This window comes from Salmo trutta, chromosome 26, assembly GCF_901001165.1.
Source record: "Salmo trutta chromosome 26, fSalTru1.1, whole genome shotgun sequence".
Lineage (NCBI taxonomy): Eukaryota > Metazoa > Chordata > Actinopteri > Salmoniformes > Salmonidae > Salmo > Salmo trutta.
This window is the reverse complement of record NC_042982.1, coordinates 24702340-24724206: the sequence shown is the minus strand read 5'-3', so window position 1 is coordinate 24724206 and position 21867 is coordinate 24702340. Positions and strand designations below refer to the sequence as shown.

At 42.8% G+C, this 21867-nt stretch overlaps 1 protein-coding gene across 3 annotated transcripts in view; it reads right to left on the bottom strand.

Annotated features, from left to right (window-relative positions):
- Window positions 1–15838: 15838 nt before the first annotated feature.
- LOC115163496 (Down syndrome cell adhesion molecule homolog) overlaps window positions 15839–21867 on the bottom strand; it is a 137817-nt gene continuing 131788 nt past the window's right edge. For 2 of the 3 annotated variants that reach the window (XM_029715425.1, XM_029715427.1), the window contains 3 exons: window positions 21382–21675; window positions 20976–21278; window positions 15839–17072 (listed from right to left, as the gene is read on the bottom strand). In XM_029715425.1, coding sequence (XP_029571285.1) covers window positions 16672–17072; window positions 20976–21278; window positions 21382–21675 — 998 coding nt within the window. In that variant the 3' untranslated portion in view covers window positions 15839–16671. The remainder of the gene's footprint in view (window positions 17073–20975; window positions 21279–21381; window positions 21676–21867) is intronic. The other variant, XM_029715426.1, reaches the window with a different exon arrangement.

The window sequence follows — 21867 nt, the reverse complement described above, 5'->3', positions numbered from 1 at the left end:
CTGTGACGTGGTAAGGTTGGACCCAGGTGCAGAGAAGAGACCAGACAAGGAATCAGTGGTTAAGGATAAACATCATTCTTTACTGAGATACGGTAGCCACAGCATCACAGTACACTTGAAAAAACAACAAACACTAAGTCTCAAACTCACTCAGGAAACGAACGCACACGGTAAACAATTTAAGCTTCTGCAAAGGACCACAGAAAACACAATCATGACATAATAAGTTACACCTGAGTCCAATAAAAGTCTCTAGGGTGGTCTCTGCCGCCCTCTGGTGCCAGGAGGAACCATGGCATTAGAAAGGAAAGAAATTCCACAAATTAACTTTTAACAAGGCACACCTGTTAATTGAAATGCATTCCAGACTACCTCATGAAGCTGGTTAACCTCTAGAGGACCTCTTCGAGATAAAATCCCGTTAACGGGATTGGTTGGACAACAACCAGTGAGCTAGCACGGCGCGAAATTCAAAAAAAAGTATTATACGGCATTTTAAAGATACTCTACTCGTTAATCCAATCACATTGTCCGATTTCAAAAAGGCTTTACGGTGAAAGCAAAACATTAGATTATTTTAGGATAGCACATTAGCAACAAAAAAAAGCAATTTTTCAAGCACGGATAGCCGTCACAAAACCAGATATACAGCTAAAATTAAGCACTAACCTTTGACAATCTTCATCAGATGACACTCCTAGGACATCATGCTAGACAATACATGCATTTTTTGTTTGATCAAGTTCATATTTATATCCAAAAACCCAATTTTTACATTGGCGCGTGACGTTCAGAAAATGTTTTCTCCCCATAACTCCGGTGAATAGGCACATACATTTACAGAAGAACTCATAAACGTTGACAAAATTTATAAAAATTATTTAAAGAATTAGAGATAATCTACTCCTTTATGCAACCACTTTGTCAGATTTCAAAATAACTTTACGGAAAAAGCACATTGTTCAATATTCTGAGTACAGAACTTAGCCTTCAATGCTAAGCTATACAGTTAGCCTACAACCACGGTGTCGACAAATCTCAAAAAATATGATCGAAATATTTTCTTACCTTTGCTGATCTTCGGCGGAATGCACTCGGAAGGGCACCCACTTCCACAAGAAATGTTCATTTGTTCTGCAAAGTCCATCATTTATGTCCAAATACGTCTGTTTTGTTGACCCATCCAGAACACTTTACAATGCCATGTGGCGTGGACGCAAATCCATAGACGAAATGGTCAAAAGTTCCATTACCGTTTGTAGAAACACGTCAAACGATGTTTACAATCAATCCTTTAGGGTATTTTTTAACGTAAAATTGCGATAATTTTACAACCGGGCAATAGGTATTCATCCCAGAAGAAAAATAAAAAACAACGAAAACATGTGCATGCGCGTCATAAGACACCTGTCCTCAGACTGAAACCAGTTCCTAAAGATTGTTGACAGCCAATGGAAGAGTTAGGAGGTGCAACGTAAATCCTATGTCACTGTAGTTTTTCAAGGGATTCAAAAGAAAAACTACATTTCTAATTTCTCCCACTTCCTGATTCAATTTTTCTCAGGTTTTTTGCCTGCCATATGAGTTCTGTTACACTCACAGACACCATTCAAAAGGTTTTAGAAACTTCAGAGTGTTTTCTATCCAAATCTACTAATAATATGCATATTCTATTTTCTGGGCCAGAGTAGTAACCTGTTTAAATTGGGTACGTTTTCATCCGGCTGTGAAAATACTGCCCCCTAGCCCCAACAGGTTTTAAGAGAATGCCAAGAGTGTGCAAAGCTGTCATCAAGGCAAAGGGTGGCTACTTTGAAGAATCTAAAATATAAAAAATATATTTTAATTTGTTTAACACTTTTTTGGTTTCTACATGATTCGATATTCGTTATTTCATAGTTTTGATGTCTTCACTATTATTTTAGCGCTACACACCTGATTCAAATAATCAAAGCTTGATGATGAGTTGTGTGCTAGGGCAAAAACCAAAACGTGCACCAAGGGGGGGCCCCAGGACCGAGTTTGGGAAACCCTACTTTAGATCAACAGTTTACTTGGTCATTAAAATACATACAGATGAAATATATATATCTCTTATCATGAGAATCTGTGAGAAGTGTGATTCAGTGTGTATCCTGTATAATGTATTGCAATGTGTATTCAGAGGGCCTCCCAGTCGGAGGAACCCAGAGTAGTAGTGGAGTACTCTGTGGAGACCAGTGAGTCACAAGCCTCATTTCCTCTTCCTCCAGATGCATCCAAGAAGTCCCAGGAAGTCCCAGCAGAGGACTTTGACATCGACATGGACGCCCCGGAGACTGAGAAGGCGGCCGTCGCCATTCAATCGCAGTTCCGGAAGTTCCAGACTAAGAAGAAGACTGACGACAAGTCATAGTGGCCACAGGGTTTCCCTGTAGCTGTGGAGACCTGGCAGGGGTGGCTTGGTGTGGTGGCGTTTGCATGTATACATATTCATACCGTACGAACTCAAGAGGTGGGGTGAGGGGAGAAAGCAAGGCAGAAGCCTGTCGATCACTGACATGTCTGTGAAACTCCATACGTAACCTATTATTTCATTGCTGTATCAATAAATGGCAAAGTTCTGAAGATTGGTTTTCTGTCCCGCCATTTTGTCCATTCATGGTGTGTAGCTTGTGTAATGTGTTAGAATGTATTTTGTATTTCAGCTTTTTACCTCCACCATCCCTTCTGTATTTATCAGGTTCTCTCTATGTAGAATAGAAGACAATTTCACCACATTATAATATAAATGCAATTTTCTTATCCTCATGGCACCCTCTGGCTATGATCTACTGTGTAACAATGTACATTGAATTTAAATAAACATTCTGCGTGGACAAGTGCATATGTCAATATAGCAATTTGAAAGCGAGTAAATGACCTGTAGATATATATCAAGCATGCCATGTTGTTATTGTAAGCTACTAGGCTATCTATGATGGGGACTTGGTCATAACCCTGTGGAACTCTAAAAAGAGAAGGAGGATGAGGAGCACCACTCTCCTACGCTGTCTTCCCTCTTCCTCAGTGTCACCATCCCCATGAACAATTCTCCTTCTTCGATTCTGTCCTCCTCCTTCTGACTTGTGGTTGTTAGAGCTCTCCTTACTTACAAATCGCTTCATTCGTAACTATCTAGGAGTTTTTCCCCTTTACACTGTGATTAATATCTTATTGGCTATTGAATGTTTTAGAAGGGTCATCGCTACGCTGCCTTCTAAATCCCAATAACTTAGCAAGTTAGATACAGTGTGTCAGGTCCAGAATTATTGGATCCCTTGATAAAGATGAGCAAAATAAAGTACTGAGCTACAGTATATTGTATGCTCAAAGAGAAAGAGATTTTGTTTAACAAGTAATACAAATAATTCTTAAAAAGATAGGAGTCAAAATGATTGACAACCCTGATTTCAATACCTCACCTTGAGAGGATAACGGCACTGAGCCTTTTTCTAAAATGTTTGATGAGATTGGAGAACACATTGGGAGAGATCTTAGACTATTCCTCCATACAGAATCTTTCCAGATCCTTGATATCCTTCATCTGCACTTATGGACTGCCCTCTTCATTTCAAACCACAGGTTTTCAATGGGGTTCAAGTCCAGAGACTGAGCAATGCAGAATTTAGATTTTGTGGTCAATTTACCATTTCTTTGTGGATTTTGTTGTGTCCTTGGGATTATTTTCTTGCTGGAAGATCCACTTGCAACCTGCTTTTTGGCAAAAATGTCCTGGTACTGGGTAAAGTTCATGATGCTGTTGACCTTAACAAAGGCCCCAGGACTAGTGGAAGCAAATTAGCCCCATAACATCAAAGATCCCCCGCCATATTGTAAATAGGTACTGTATGGGGTTCTTTTCTGCTTATGCATCCTTATTTCGAGGCCAAACTCACCACTGTTGGGCGTGACCAAAGAGCTCTATTTTCATGTTATCCAACAGATGTAAAAGCCTGCAGTGGCACTTAGATTGGAACCGGTGCTATGGTCAGATGACATGAAAACAGAGCTCTTTGGCCATGCACACCAGTGATGGGTTTGGCTTCTAAATAAGGATTCATAATCAGAAAAGAACCCCATACCTACTGTCAAATATGGTAGTGGATCTCTGATGTTATGGGGCTATTTAGATTTTATTTTTGTTTGACCATTTTAATTTAAAAAAATCATAGTAAGGTACTAACCCTAAGGTACTTGAGATAAAAACAGCTGAATTGGAATTTAAATATATGCTAGTAGTATCTCAAAGTACCTTTTTTTATGGGTAACAATTAAGTACCTTACTATAATTGTTTTCAATTAAAATGGTCAAAAATAAACAAAAAAGCAATTTCACAAAAAATAATTTTGCAAGGACTATATGGGAGAGGTCTGAGTGGGGGGCCTAATTGGACGAGCCTAATGGGAAGGATATGTAAAAATATATATATATATAATAATAATAACCTAGCTGTTATTGGTAGAGAGGAGGGCAAACTCTCTTTGTTATAGGTCGATAAACTTATACCGCCGGGAGATGTCGCCAGGTGGTCCAAAACCCCACCCATGCAAAACAAGCAGAAATTTCAGGCAGTCTTTTCAAACAGCTATTACACTAATTTTACTGTATTATTACAACCTCATAGTGTGGAAATATATATAAAAAACATGAAAATCACATTTTTGATTGCATTGCCCCTTTAAGAGTATTTGTACCAGATATTTTTCTCTGGGATAATGAAGTGACCTGAGGTGGCCAGTGAGGTGCCTGAGCCTCTTAGACTACAGCATAATTATAGGGATTAGCAGGCCTCTGGGAGCAGCTCAATTGCACTTTATCAAGGCCAGTAGGGACCTTTGAACTGCATCTCATTGAGCCTTCCTAGTGACTGACTCGATAGCCAAGTAAACTTGAGGATTGAACTGCTATTTGGCCCATTTCCTTGATATGTAAAGACATCTAGGGCCATATTGGCAGCAAAGAGGGAAGGCCCTCGATTTTAGTCACACACAATGCAAATGTACAGTATAACATTTCCCTCATCAAGATGCTTTCCAGATATTGAAACAGTGAAAATGTCAGTTTGTCAGTGATTTACTGTAAGAGTAAAGCCACTGTCAATGCAGTTTTTCAATAAAAAGTAACAGGAACAATGGCCTTCAGAGCTCTTGTGAAGGTCATTCCTCACATGAGAAAACACATCATTCACTCGAGCTCCCCCTACAGCACAGTGCCACTTGCTGAGTTTAATACTTCTCCTGAGACGTGAGTAAAAAAGTGTCCTCTAGGTGTTTGTGTGTGTGCGTGCGTGTGCATGCGTGTGTGTGTCTTCCAACATAGCCCAGACAGTAATATTTCCCCTCTGACTTTAGCCCTGTTTATACCTGGTGCTAACATGCGTCCTTTGTCCACATTCTGATTTGCCCACTTTGCGTTTACACATGGTATTAAAATGTGTGTCTTGTCCGTCCACTGTGTCCACATTGTGACCAGATTTAATGGTCCACCCACTGTATGTAAATATGTATTCATTTATTTTAAGAGACAGATTGATGCCATAAGTGGGATAATTATGATTTAAATGGCTTCGCTGTCCAGACTTGTAAGATAATTCATAGTCATTTAGAGGTACTTATATTTGTCCTGTTACACACTTCTACAAGTAATGGAAATGAGTTTCTTGCATATCCCAACTCCCCCTGAGACACCTGCAGGGAGTTGGTCACAGCCAAGGTCACCATTGTCCAGCGTCCCTAGAGCAATTGGGGTTTGCCTTGCTCAAGGGCACAGCGCCAGATTCTTCGCCTTGTCGGCTCAGGGAATCGAACCAACAACCTTTTGGTTACTGGCCCAACGCTCTAACCTAGAGGCTACCTGCCGCCTGACTACCTCCGGAGGTGGTCAGGAACATCTGATCACAATCAGATCACAATGTCTTTTAATCCTCTAAACCTGTCCAGAAATGTCTGCACAATCAAAATACGGACAAGGCTTTGAGACAAGTATCTGGAACAGCAATCCTCTCCTCCCTGGTGGGATGATGGTGTAGGGAGAGAGTGGAGACTGACAGGTCTGGGATGAGGATTGGGCCTCAGACTCCTCCCCGGAGAGACCCAGGCTGGCACCCTCCTCTCACCTATAAATTGGAGATAGATTGAAGCACCATGGGGCCGGTAGGCTGGCACAGGCTTCACAACCCAGACATTATAGTTGGACGCAGGCCCTAAAATCAGCAGCATCTCTCAGATGAAGAAGCTTAATATCATTCCACAATTTTGAGGAAAAAACAACACCTGTTTTGATAAACATAGAGTATAATGGAATTGTGGTGTTACACATAGACATGTACTGTATGATGTGTTAGGGGGACACTTTCACACATAATATACTGAATATTTTAACAGAGGGAGAGCCCATCTGAATTCAGTGATGATATGTCTACTCTATTTGATAGAAAAACCTTCAAGAACATATGTTTTTGTCATAGATTATATGTCTATGGTTGTCATGGCGGTGAAATACAATATATCCTCCATTGAGGAATAATATCACTCATGGATGAGTGTACTCCATGAAAAATATTTCCCCTGTACTGTACTTCCATTTTAAAGCAACAGCAAGGTACAATATATGTACACTACCATTCATTCTATTCTAGTCTGGACATATACACAAATTAATTTCACAGTATAAGGTTACTGATAATAATTAATCATCCATATTGTCATGGTGTAACGGTCGTCGTATATAGTGGACCAAGGCGCAGCGGGTTGAGTGCTCATATGAACTTTTATTACAACACTTAACGAAACAAGAACCCGAACAAACAGTATTGCATGCTAACACAGCAGTGCAAAAACAACTTCCCACAAAACCCATTACAAAAACACCCCTCTATATAGGACCTTCAATCAGAGGCAACGAGGAACAGCTGCCTCCAACTGAAGGTCCATCCAATAACCCTAAACATAGAACTAAGAAGACTAGACCAGAACATAGAAATATACTAACACAGAACATAACCAAAAACCCCGGAACACTCTAAACAAACACCCCTCTACCTAAACACATAGCCCAACAAACCCCGAAACACTCTAAACAAATACCCCCTGCCACGTCCTGACCAAACTATAATAACAAATAACCCCTTTACTGGTCAGGACGTGACACATGGGAACTGACAGTTCAGTGATTGTGCCTCACATCACTGCACCAACCCACTTCTTCTATATATATTTCAAGAAAATAAAAGCAAATAATGTGCAGATGACTTCCTGAGTTCCTGTCAAGCGTATTGTTCTATAATGAGAGCTTATGTTACAATCTCCAGACAGCAGTGATCCACGCACTTCCAGCATCTCTTGATTTGCTGGTTAGTGCTTATGGTTAGTGCTTAGGCGTTTCCTCTGTTGAGAAACTGTACAGGTTTAGACAGCACAGAAAAAGGAGCCAGATTGTAGCTATAGCCTGCTGTAGATTTAATTTATTATATGTTATATTTCCAGCTACTACAGTATAATAATAGTTCCAATTATATGTATTGAATTCACTAGAAAATAATATTTGTGAAAATATGTTTTTGATTGTGTTGCGTGGTTCATCGCTCAAGATATAGCTCCATGTTATACTAAGGGGAATATTCCATATAGGGACTTTGATTGAACTTCAGCACTACTAATCAAAGGAAGTTTACCTTCACTGATCCTCATAGACAGGACCACATCCAGTCCTCTCAGATTTGTGTACACCGAAAGGGGTAGGAGCCAGTGGACGATGTTAGGGTTAGGGTTGGGGCTAGGGTTACGGATGAACCAGGATGTGGACATGTAGCTAGTGTTAGGGTTAGCGCTAGAGGCCATAATAGAATCAGCCAGGATTCAGTTTTCAATCTGGCCTGTCAGAGAGCTCCAATAAATTGGAACTAAAGATGGACTATCACAACGTCAATGCTCCCCTTGCTCTTCTAAAACCACTTTCATTGCACATGAAAATATTTCATTGGGGCGTTAGGGGTAATGGAGGGCATACAGTATAACCGACCCTTATCTCCAATGAAACTTTGAGCCAGGTGTTCAGTGGTGATTTGAATAGACTCATCTGGTCTCTGGGACCAATGAAGGAAACCTGGTCATCCCTGATGTAAGATGCAGGTCGTTAGGTCTTTTTATGTGCCCATTGGGGTGGGGGAAACTGATTGGGGTGACGTAGTGCATTGCAAGTCTGAGCCTGAGTGCTTGACAATGGTTGTCCTTTTAGTTACTTGGCCTGAAATCAATGTGACCTGTGGCCAGGGAATTCCTCTGTGATGGAGGTACACGTATCACTGAACAAACAGTGCCTTTGTCTTCTACCAGGTATGAAGTACAAACACATTAAGTTACCTTCAGATAAACCTTCACACCACAGGTATTACTATCTGTGTGGAGAATGATGCTGAATATTATCAACTTTGCAATTAGAGCAGGATGAAAGTTCTCCAAACAGGTTATTTAAACAGAATAATATTGGATTAATAGAATACTAATGCCACTGTGGGCAAATTAGTTAACCAGTGAACTTGTCAATTAATTTGATTAAACCTCATGAAAATGGACCTATTCATTTCAAAGTGTATAAATTAATTTCAAGGTCAAACATTAATAAACTACTGTATGTCTCAGTGTTTCTGAAAGGCCAGTGATCCCCATTATAACACAACCTCATTCAACCCTCTGTGTTTCCATACAGGGTTACTGTAACTCTCTTTTCTTCTCTGTCTTTCACCACCTTGAACAATGGCCTAGATATGATTGGAGCAGCCAGGTTGCTCCAGTAGCCTCAGCAATTCTGGGCCACCCCCTGAACTACTGAGTATTTATAACCAATAATGGGTCACAACTATTCACAGGTGCCACCATCCCATTATAGACATAGTTCTCAGGTGTGTTCATCCTGACTTTTTTTGATTGATTTTACAGTTTTGCTCCTCCTATCCTTTTGGAATTCCTGCATGCATTGATGTGTATTTCCAATTAGAAACAAGAACTGTATCTTAAAGATTAGAAGTTATAGAAGATATAGACACTATACTGATTTCTACACCATGGATTTCCGTTGTGTGAAAAAAGCATGTATTGTGGTATTTTGTGGTCATTACAATGGGGTAAAAATCACCTACGCATATTTCAGGTATGTAATCTCTCCAAATTGCCACAATTTTCTCCGTAGGGGGTTAGCAAATAGAGAAAAAGGACAACTCTCACAGCAGGCCTGACTGTCTCAAGGTTGAACATCTACATGTACTGTATATAACAACACCTTTGTTGTTCATCCTGGTGGTAACAACTGTATTTAGTAATAATGTGAACATGAAGATGTGTTGTTACTGTAACATAATGCTCATGTTAAACATTCAACAGCAACCTGATCATCTCTAATGGTTCTAACTTCTATGGCCTCGCTCAAGTAAAGGCACCATTTTACCACATAAAACACACATAAGTGTAATGAATGCCCTCTTTTTCATTGTCAAAATGCTAAATATATACTGAACAAAAATATTAACGCAACATGTAATGTGTTTGTGTTTCATGAGCTGAAATAAAAGATCCCAGAAATGTTCCAATGCCCAAAAAGCTTATTTCTCTAAAATGTTGTGCACAAATTTGTTTACATCCCTGTTATTAAGCATTTCTCCTTTGCTAAGATAATCCATCCACCTGACAGGTGTGGCATATCAAGAAGCTGATTAAACAGCATGATCATTACATAGGTGCACCTTGTGCTGGGGACAATAAAAGGCCACTAAAATGTGCAGTTTTGTCACACAACACAATGCCACAGATGTCTCAAGTTTTGAAGGAATGTGCAATACACATGCTGACCGCAGGGTTTTCCACCAGAGCTGTTGCTAGAGAATTTAATGTTAATTTCTCTACCACAAGTCGCCTCCAACGTCGTTTGAGAGAATTTGGCAGTGCGTCCAACCAGCCTCACAACCACAGTCCACGCGTAACCACGCCAGCTCAGGACCTCCACATTTGGCTTCTTCAGCTGCGGGATCGTCTGAGACCAGCCACCCGGACTGCTGATGAAACCGAGGAGTATTTCTGTCTGCCATAAAGCCCTTTTGTGGAGAAAAAAATCATTCTGATTGGCTGGACCTGGCTCCCCACTGGGTGGGCCTGTTTCCCAAGTGGGTGGGCCTATGTCCTCCCAGGTTCACCCATGGCTGTGCCCCTGCCCAGTTTTGTGACATCCATAGATTAGGGCCTAATGTATTTGTTTACATTTACTGATTTCCTTAAATGAACTGTAACTCAGTATAATGGTTGAAATTGTTGCATGTTGCATTTATATTTTTGTTCAGTATATTTCAGAGTTAAGGAAAATTGGGGAAAATCCCCAAGAGCATAGAAAGTGTTTGGAAGTACTGCCGTAGAGGTCAGAGAGTGTTAAGCTTCCTTAATGTTCGTGTAGAATCATCATCCCTGGGGTGATCAGCAGCAGGCAGGCAACCTAAAATTGTTTGACCAACTCCAGGCAGACTGGCCTACTTACATGTTTTACCCCAGACACTCATTGACTTTGGTTGACAAGGACTGTATAATAATCACTAGGATGTCCTATATACAGAGAAGTACTGACGTGACCCAAAACATGCCTTTAATCTACATGCACCCACTTTCAACTATCAGTGAATAGGAACCACAAATAACATTGTAAATCTTGCAGAATAGAGGCACTACTTGCAGTACAGAAGAACATCTTACATGTGATAATGAGGTACTAACAGAGATACTTATCAATATCTTATAGTACCTCATTATCAGTATCTTATAGTACAGTATAAGTCTCTTACAGTACCTCAGATGCTGATAATGAGGTACTGTAAGAGACTTATAATGTACTATAAGATACTGATAATGAGGTACTATAAGATGCTGATAATGAGGTACTATAAGATATTGATAATGAGGTACTATACTATAATTATAATGAGGTGAACATGAGGTACTATAAGGTCTGAGGTAGGTTGTGAAGGGTCCTATTGACATCCCCCACCACCACTACACATGACCACATATATGTTTAATTTGCAGTCCCTCATGTACAGTCGTGGCCAAAAGTTTTGAGAATGACACAAATATGAATTTTCACAAAGTCTGCTGCCTCAGTTTGTATGATGGCAATTTGCACATACTCCACAATGTTATGAAGAGTGATCAGATGAATTGCAATTAATTGCAAAGTCCCTCTTTGCCATGCAAATTAACTGAATCCCCCAAAAACATTTACACTGCATTTCAGCCCTGCCACAAAAGGACCAGCTGACATCATGTCAGTGATTCTCTTGTTAACACAGGTGTGAGTGTTGACGAGGACAAGGCTGGAGATCACTCTGTCATGCTGATTGAGTTCGAATAACAGACTAGAAGCTTCAAAAGGAGGGTGGTGCTTGGAATCATTATTCTTCCGCTGTCAATCATGGTTACCTGCAAGGAAACATGTGCCGTCATCATTGCTTTGAACAAAAAGGGCTTCACAGGCAAGGATATTGCTGCCAGTAAGATTGCACCTAAATCAACCATTTATCGGATCATCAAGAACTTCAAAGAGAGCGGTTCAATTGTTGTGAAGAAGGCTTCAGGGCGCCCAAGAAAGTCCAGCAAGCGCCAGGACCGTCTCCTAAAGTTGATTCTGCTGTGGGATCGGGGCACCACCAGTACAGACAAGTACAGAGCTTGCTCAGGAATGGCAGCAGGCAGGTGTGAGTGCATCTGCACGCACAGTGAGGCGAAGACTTTTGGAGGATGGCCTGGTGTCAAGAAGGGCAGCAAAGAAGTCACTTCTCTCTAGGAAAAATATCAGGGACAGACTGATATTCTGCAAAAGGTACAGGGATTGGACTGCTGAGGACTGGGGTAAAGTCATTTTCTCTGTTGAATCCCCTTTCCAATTGTTTGGGGCATCCGGAAAAAAGCTTGTCCGGAGAAGACAAGGTGAGCGCTACCATCAGTCCTGTGTCATGCCAACAGTAAAACATCCTGAGACCATTCATGTGTGGGGTTGCTTCTCAGCCAAGGGAGTGGCTCACTCACAATTTTGCCAAAGAACCATAAATCAAGAATGGTACCAACACATCCTCCGAGAGCAACTTCTCCCAACCATCCAGGAACAGTTTGGTGACGAACAATGCCTTTTCCAGCATGATGAAGCACCTTGCCATAAGGCAAAAGTGATAACTAAGTGGCTTGGGGAACAAAACATCGATATTTTGGGTCCATGGCCAGGAAACTCCCCAGACCTTAATCCCATTGAGAACTTGTGGTCAATCCTCAAGAGGCGGGTGGACAAATGAAAACACACAAATTCTGACAAACTCCAATCATTGATTATGCAAGAATGGGCTGTCATCAGTCAGGACGTGGCCCAGAAGTTAATTGACAGCATGCCAGGGCGGATTGCAGAGGTCTTGAAAAAGAAGGGTCAACACTGCAAATATTGACTCTTTGCATCAACTTCATGTCATTGTCAATAAAAGCCTTTGACACTCATGAAATGCTTGTAATTCCATAGTAACATCTGATAAAAATATCTAAAGACACTGAAGCAGCAAACTTTGTGAAAATTAATATTTGTGTCATTCTCAAAACTTTTGACCACGACTGTACTGTGTAGCCTCCATACTGTATGGATAGTAATGAAAAGGAACTAATTAAGAGGAATCGAGAAAGCCGCCTGTCCGTCAGGACCTGTCTATCCTAGACCAATCAATATCTCACAATCTAGGAGCTGCATATTCCTCTAGCCGATCAAATGGGAGAATTCTGTCTGGCTGATTTAAGAGAGCAGTTAATAAACGTTTCGCATGCCCTGGAGGGTGGCGTGTAAATCTCAGACCACCGCTATGGTTCATTTGGTTTCTAAGCCTACTTCAGAGGAAGTTGGGATGGGGGCAAGGAGGGATGAGGAGATGAATACAGTTATGTGGCATAAGGTGATAAATCCACCCCCTCTCCAGGAGGACGCCAACCCAACCAAGTCTCCCACCTAGTCCAGTCTGATGATAGAGGAAGCTCATGAGAGACCAGAAGCACCCAGCAGCGCAGCTCAGACCCTTCAGTTAGGACAAGGACAAGACAGCTTCAGGATCCATAGAGCGAGAAGAGAGAAGGAGACAGTGTCAGAAGGATAATGGGGGAAGACTGGTCTTGTGAGGAGGACAAGGGCTGACAGATAAAAGTAGCACAGGGTTACCTCCAGGGAGATGCCCAGTATTTCATGAGCTCCAAATTGCCCACATCTGATGCCTGTTCTTCTGGCACCTCATTATGAGGCTTACGGCTGAGTGGTGGTCTATTCCAAACCTGCCTAAACTGACACTGCAGTACAATCCCCTCAGAGCCTCCCTAACCAATAGAACCATCCTCAGGACATTATCTCTGACCTCTAGTCGAATCAGCTCACACACACACAACTTTAGAATTCCAGCCCATCTCAGATAGAGTGGGAAAAGCCATGAAACCTTCTTCTACTGTACATTCACGCCCTGTGAGGCTTTATGGTCCTTGTACACTGTGCTACAAAACTGTCTTATCATTTCCGAACCCCAACAACACTTACTGAATGAGCTCATCAGCTTATACTGTAAGTAACACCATTTTCACATTTGGATGCAGGCTATGACTTAACAAAAAGGTGTGAATCTCTCCTGATTGACACTGTGAGGCATTCACGTCTTGTTTCCCCAGGGGAAGGTCGTCGTCGTGTCTGTATCTAAAATCTGATTAAATTTGGAGCTTCTCTCTACGCTGTGCGCATTGGGAGGTAGAATAATGGCCTCCGGTCAGAGGAACAAATACTTAATGTATGAGAGTGAAATCAGCAAATTACATTCACTACTGTACATGGCACCTACTTATCATATATATATATATATATATATGTGTCAGTGATATATGCTCATATTGTCCTGTGTGGCTCAGTTGGTAGAGCATGGTGCTTGCAACGCCAGGGTTGTGGGTTTGATTCCCATGGGGCACCAAAACGGAAAATGTATACATTCACTACTGTAAGTGGCTCTGGATAAGAGTGTCTGCTAAATGACAAAAATGTTAAATATTGTTGCTGTCTGATGAAAACCCCATTACCCTAAACAAAAACTTTTTAGTAAAAATATATTTTTTCTCCATAATTTCCATTTAATGAACTTACAATTATAAAACATCCGAAGCTATTTTGAACAAATTATTTTGGTACTAGAGTCATGAAATATTGAGAGTACATTGAGGGGAGTTGCTGCTTTCGATAAATGAAAATAAAAAATTTAAATTGGCCAAAAATGTGTTACAAGGTTTTCATCAGACAGTGACGATGGGTAGAATAAATGAGTTATAACCACACTTTCCATGGAAAGACAGGAAAAGTTACATCATGTTAGTATGTACAGTATATATGTGATGTCAAGCCAATTAGGAATATGTCTACATGTACTGTAGATGTCTGAAGCACAATAAAAGGCTCCAATGTTTTTCAAAACACAACAAGTGCCTACTTCTGTCATTACGTAAGCCCCATAGCTGTGATGTGACTCCTTAGGCTCAGTAGAGTAGATCATCAGATCTCCAGTGCTGCATTATAGATGCTGTGTCTACATGCAGACCCATTTGGACAGCAGACAAACCCAATAGCCCCACCTCCGTAGTCTTTCTAACTTTCCAGAGACGTAGTAGATTCATTAAGATGTCACTACCACTCCCTGCAGTGGCATAGCGCTGTGTGTGTGTGTGTGTGTGTGTGTGCGTGCGTGCGTGCGTGCGTGTGCATGTGCGTGTGTGTGTGTGTGGTGCCCCATATTCTGTTATAGGGATCAGTGTGTGACAATGTAAACCTGATCTGGGACCCAATGTCGTTGTGGGGATGAATAATTTATTGGGTTCTGTGCGGTAGAGTCTAGCGACGCTCCAAACGGCTGGATAGACTGCAGCGTGTTCCTGTGCTGCCCTTGAAGCTTCCCATAAGAATGTCACAATGTGTTTAAGTACTGTACAGCCCTCTCTAAAGCAAAACCAATTCCTCCTCATTTATTGTCACAGAGGTGCTGTGTTGAGTGACTACACAGTGCACTCTGTTGGCGGTGACAACTCCAGGCCAACCCAGTGAGAGCCATTCGAAGTCATATCAAAAGAGCGCAACACTCAGTTAGGTACAACCAGTGCTAAAGGACTCGAAACATAGACTAAGACACAGGAAGTCTCATCTTTCATTAGTTTGTCATCTCACTGAAATAAGTATAAGGTCTTGTCAATACCCTTCACTACAGTGTTAAAATTAGATCTGGGCTTTCAGGTGATGAATGCATTGGATTTGTCCACATACCAATAAGTTGTCACTACTGTAGATAAATCATACTTATTTAAGCAGAGAGCCCTCTGCACTAAATGTGAAGGGGTCACTGGACTCAGATACCCCTGAGATCTGATAGGGAGCAGTGATGTCTATACCCTGCCTGCCCTCTACTTGCTATTATAATGTAAGACATCCGATCCAGGTGACCTGTTCAGAATAATTTACCATGTATACACCCAGACCAATTATTGCAGTTACCTGGACTAACATGTACCCCTGCACATTGACTCGGTAGCGGTACCTCTTGTATATAGCCTTGTTATTGTTATTCTATTTTATTACTATTTTTCCTTTACTTTATTTAGTACATTTCTCGCGCATACTTTTTGTTTACGCTGCATTGTTGGTTAAGGGCTCGTAAGTATACATTTCACGGTAAGGTCTACACCTGTTGTAATCGGTGCATGTGACAAATAAAATTAGGTTTGATTTTGATTTGATGATTTGATTAAGCGATCTGTGTGCTGGGCTCTGAGAGGGTAGATATGGAGGAACAGAGAGAAGAAACAGTAGTATCTCAAATCAAACCCACGTGTGCAAACATGACTAAGGACTTTATTAACCAAATCATTTCCCCTGTAATATCCACAAATAAAAGTGATCTCTTTTATATATATTCACATTGTATAATTTTCATAGTGTGACAAAATTCTCTTTTGGATTTCCCAGCCATTCCTATAATTGTCATAGATCAGTCCCCATGCAGTCATTGGAAAGGTTGAAGAACGTAGTAACAATCTATCTGAGGAGATTGAGTAGACAGCATGGACAGACAGGTTCAGCTTTAATGGAGTTCTTTTCCTTGGCTCCTCTCGTTGTTGAAAAACGGCCAGATACCTAATCATCGATTTGATCACACTGCGACATACAAAATAAATAAATGAAGAAAGCAACATCCTCCTGCAGAGTCCTCCTCCTCTTCTTCTTGTTTTTAGACATTTCTATATTTTTATATATAATAATAATGACTGTAATTATCCTTGATATAAATTCAATAGTATTTTTCTCTGTCAAATTTAAATACATTATTTGGCAATCTTCATATGGTGTTTAGAATAAAATAATACTCAAAATAGAAAATAAAACTGAGAAATGAGAGAGCCAGAAGTGGAAAGAAGGGAGAAAGAACAAAAGAAAGGAATACTTGGAGTCAGAAATATACAACTTCAGTTGTTGTTGAAAAGTGTCCATCATCATCATTGTTCCATGCCAGCTCTCTGTGTAGAGCTGCAGTACAGTATACAGTCCAAGTCCTGGAGTGTGTAACGTAACTCCTTGTGTTATACCAGTGTGTAGGACTTTGCGTAGGGGTTGTTGCTCTGTTTTAAGTGTCCTCTGGAGTCTAGCAGGGACTCCTGTGAGCTGCTGAGCTTGGCGGCCTGTGCCTGGGCCAGATCTCCGGTGGCCTCACGGCCAGTGGGCTCACGCTGGGGCAGTGTGGAGGCAGTCCCTGGCTGCCACTGCTGCACCTCCCTGGACGTGGGCACCTCCATGGGTGTGGGCTCCAGGAGCGGGGGCCGTTTCAGGGTGCGGCTCTTCTGGGGCTCCAGACACGCCTGGCCCAACGCCCCTGCCTCCCCTCCTCCGTTACCACCGTTGGACCCCCGGCCTCCCGACACAGAGCCACGGTTTAACAGGAAGTCCATGCGTAGGTACGGGGGCAGGTGCACCAGCTCTCCACCTGAGGGATGAGACCAGAAAGGGGGTTAGAGGGGTACCCAGACAGAAAGGTTAGAGGGCTACCCAGTCAGGAAGGTTAGAGGGGTACCCAGTCAGGAAGGTTAGAGGGCTACCCAGTCAGGAAGGTTAGAGGGCTACCCAGTCAGGAAGGTTAGAGGGGTACCCAGACAGGAAGGTTAGAGGGCTACCCAGTCAGGAAGGTTAGAGGGCTACCCAGACAGGAAGGTTAGAGGGCTACCCAGACAGAAAGGTTAGAGGGCTACCCAGTCAGGAAGGTTAGAGGGCTACCCAGTCAGGAAGGTTAGAGGGGTACCCAGTCAGGAAGGTTAGAGGGCTACCCAGTCAGGAAGGTTAGAGGGCTACCCAGTCAGGAAGGTTAGAGGGCTACCCAGTCAGGAAGGTTAGAGGGCTATCCAGTCAGGAAGGTTAGAGGGCTACCCAGTCAGGAAGGTTAGAGGGCTACCCAGTCAGGAAGGTTAGAGGGGTACCCAGTCAGGAAGGTTAGAGGGGTACCCAGACAGAAAGGTTAGAGGGCTACCCAGTCAGGAAGGTTAGAGGGGTACCCAGTCAGGAAGGTTAGAGGGGTACCCAGTCAGGAAGGTTAGAGGGGTACCCAGTCAGGAAGGTTAGAGGGGTACCCAGTCAGGAAGGTTAGTGGGGTACCCAGTCAGGAAGGTTAGAGGGGTAACCAGTCAGGAAGGTTAGTGGGGTAACCAATCAGGAAGGTTAGAGGGGTACCCAGTCAGGAAGAATAGCGGGGTAACCAATCAGGAAGGTTAGAGGGGTACACTCAATACACTGAGCTGGGAGGAAAATTCTCAATGTCAGCATTACTTGGTTACTTTCAATTCCATAGGGGTCTTTTCATATGGTATGTACTTTCTGTCAGGATATATGGTATATGATAGGAAATCATATGAGTGGAGGAAATATGATTTCAGTTTGGATAATGTAATCTAATCTATCATATTGAGTCGGGAGGATACAGATTCTATAATGATTTCAGGACGATATCATTTCACATGGCTTGGTGACGGGATTACTTATCCTATGATATTGTTGCATTAACCTGTCCGATTCATATTCAAATCACCTTTCCATTTCTTCAGGACTATCACATCGAACAGCCCTACACTGCCCATTCTCAAACTCTCCTCATCTGTACTTGGGGTTAACCGAAGCAGAAAGGTGCTTCAAATCTCATTCAGAGACAGATTCTTTGCTGTCCAGGACCAGAACAAACCAAGCATGTGACGTAACCCAAGCGTACATTTAGTTAATGACACCGCAGCACTTTAAAAGACTTCTCAACACAGTATTCCCCCACGCAGACAGTGAGTCACTGGACACGGTTGAGTGGATGACACCATCACTTCTGCTGTAAATGTATCTCAGCCACTGAATAAATTACATATTTAATTTAGGAAATTAGATAATCACAAAGACGTGTCCAGTAGCCAGAGATGTATGAGTCGTACTGAAGATTTTACACTTGATTAGGAGTGGTGGGGAGACGTGTACTGTTCTAATGGATGTCTTCAATATTAATCTTTCACAGGCCACAGAGATCAGCAGGCTTCAGTGACTGGCCTTTTCAATGCCAAATCACTATCCCCCACCACACAGAGGAGGACCGGCCCATCTATGTAGATTGTATTCTACATGTGACCTTAGTGACTTAATCCCAGAGTTCACAGGGAGCATGAATAATTTACTGTGTATCTAATAGGCTTTATTAAAACCTGTAAATGGCAACCATTTTAAAGCTTTTCTTTGGGAGCTCATTGGGAATGTATTTAGCTGAAATCCATCAGGCTGTAAATTGCAGGGCATGGGTAATGGCACAACTTGTATCAGCTACACAACAAGTCTCTATGCGGGGGGGGGGGGGGGGGCACCACACAGAGGCACCTTGGCTTGTTTAAAGGCCCATCACATTTTGACTACTCAACACAAGAAACAGTGTTGCAGTAAATGTTTATGAGCTGAGAACCTCAAGATCATCCTCTATAATTGGCTCCCTACAGTAATTGCACAGGACAGACTGTTTATGAGCGGTCACACAGATCGTTGCCCAATGTTTCCATCCAGCTTGCCCAAATGACTATTGTCACACACACACACACACACACACACACACACACACACACACACACACACACACACACACACACACACACACACACACACAAAGAAGTGGGCTTGCCAGGTTGACCTACTAACCCCAGGTTGACCTACTGTATCAGTATCAGGTGTGTGTGATTGTGATTGACACGTGTCAGAGTAACAGGAGAGAGGCCCTCCTCCGTATCCCTGTGGGAATGACAGATGAGGTCACAGTGTCAACTCAGGGCAAAGGTACATTACTACAGAAGGGGGGGGGGGAGCAGGGGGCAGTGGGCCACTGTCAGTCAGTCAAACAGACAGACACTATTGTATGCCATCGTTGACATTTTATATTGAAAATTGCCTTTTTTTTCTTTAGGATTCTGATCATACTGACTCTCACTGGGAAAAAACACACAAAAAATGAACTGTGTTCAAACTAACATGGGTGAATTCCACAGTGTGTGCCACAACAGAGCTGGCTGATGGTATACCAGACTGGTAACAACGGTCTTCAACAGGGACTTACTGTAGAAACCTCTAAAGCTTGTCTATGTGTCGCTGGTGTCGCCCAGCTCCCGCTGGATGAAAGTGAAACCAGGGTTAGCACGACGCTACATCAGGCTCTGCGTTTGAAAGACCGATATCACGCTGAATGTCTCCATTGTGGCAGTAAAGTGCTGTTTTGCATTGACAGACAATAGCTTTAGATTGGCTTGACAGATAGCCTCTACTTGCCCTCAGCTGACAGTTTAAGCCTCCCGCTGGCTGATGACTGTGGGCAGCTGGCTTGTGTACGCACCATGAAAACATAATGAGGAACGGAAACTCAAGACCCAGCTCAGATAGCCAAAACCTGTCTACCTCGTCTCGCTCACCCCAGCCCAGTCCCTACCTCCAGACACCATCAACAACTAGCTAGTCTACATACCCCCAGCCCAGAATGACAACTAGGCAGGCCAGGACTCACTAAACGCACAATACATTCTGTCTCTGTGTGTGTGTATTTTTTACAAAAAGTATTTGAAAATAGGAATTTCCTCATATCTATGTATTTCAACCCAGTCTGTTTGGTCTGTCCACAAACTGCACTAGACAGTGTAACCAATAGGAATGGGAGGTGAGAAGAAGCAAGTCATATGAGGCCAACCCGGGAGAGGACAGTGTCAGAAAGACGGATAGCCTGACAGACGGACGTACGGACAGCTCCTCCATGTGCAGACATTTCTGCAGAGAGCTAAAGCTGAATACAGCACTGTGAGGGGTATTACTGGGTTTTAATGGTGTTTGTACTTCATCGAGCATTAACAGCATGCCAGAGGTGTTACCTGAGGAAGAGTATCTCATGATCATTATTTTGCAATAGGCATTTTGTAAAATGCTGCGTTAAATGAAAGCTATGAAACTTAACTTTGAACAGGCCCAGAGAGCTGTGGATGTTACAGTTGTAATGCTGTGGCCCAAGGCCTAATTGGAGCAGAACTGAACTATCTATAGCAGTGTTTTCCAACTCCGGTCCTCCAGTACCCCCTACAGTACACATTTTTGTTGTAGCCCCAGACGAAAACACCTGATTCAACTTGTCAAGCTCTTGATGATTAGTAGAATCAGGAGTGCTTGTCGAGGGCCACAAGAGCAATATGTACTGTTGGGGGAGGACCGGAGTTGGAAAACACTGATCTAGACTAATGAGGAAAATAATACATAATCATTTCCAGGTTTGAACTGTACTGTGTGTGTGTGTGTTTGCAGTGTATGTCTGTGTATGTTCTGTATATGAGTGCTACCTTCTCCTTACCCGGTCTGTGGGCCTTTGGTGCGGCCATGTTCATGACCCGGCTGATGTCCTGAGGCTTGGGCGGGGAGGCGGTGAACCTGCAGATGCCTGACTCAGAAGGCGTGCTAGATGCTAGGCTGTCTGTGTACTCGTTGGTGCCGGCCGTCATTTGCTCTGAGGAGGTGTCGGAGATGAAGCACTCTGTGATAGTGAACTTGGCGTGCCGCAGGTGCTCCTCCATCTTGGCGTGCTCATAGGCCCGGGCTAGCTCTTCGTACGTAGACGACGCGCTCTCCGTCGACACCATGCTGCTCCGCGCGCGGTCTGGGTAGTCACACACAAATACACACAGAGACACAACATCCATTATAGTGTATGAATGCAGCTGAAATTTCCTAAGATATATAGGAAATATCTTAAAACATACCGTGAGCACTCTGACCCTTCCACGTACAGTAGTAGTGGTCTCCCCTTTGCTGCAGACTAATGTTGTATGTGAGACATAGGGTCAGTCCAGTACCTGTGTCCTGCGATGGGCTGACGCTGTAGCTGTCGCTCTCCTTGTCCACAGAGCCGGTGGCGCGCGGTGTGGGCAGTCTCCAGTCTGTGCTCAGGGTGTGGGAGGAGGTGGGTGGTTGTGGCCGGTTCAGAGTCCACTGGCTGGCATAGCGGTTCCTGCTGGCTGCAGGGCCTGCTTTGGCAGTGCGGCGTGCTGTGGGGTCTGGGGATGAAAGGGCCAAGATCTTTACTGGTGAGAGGCCTAGGCAGTGTCAGAAATGGCACCCTATCCCCTATGTAGTGCACTACTATGTAGTGCACTACTATTGACCAGTGTCCATATAGAATAGGGTGCCACTGGACATACCACTGAAGAGCTACTAGAAAGTAAATTGCATACTGTATATTGAGTCTT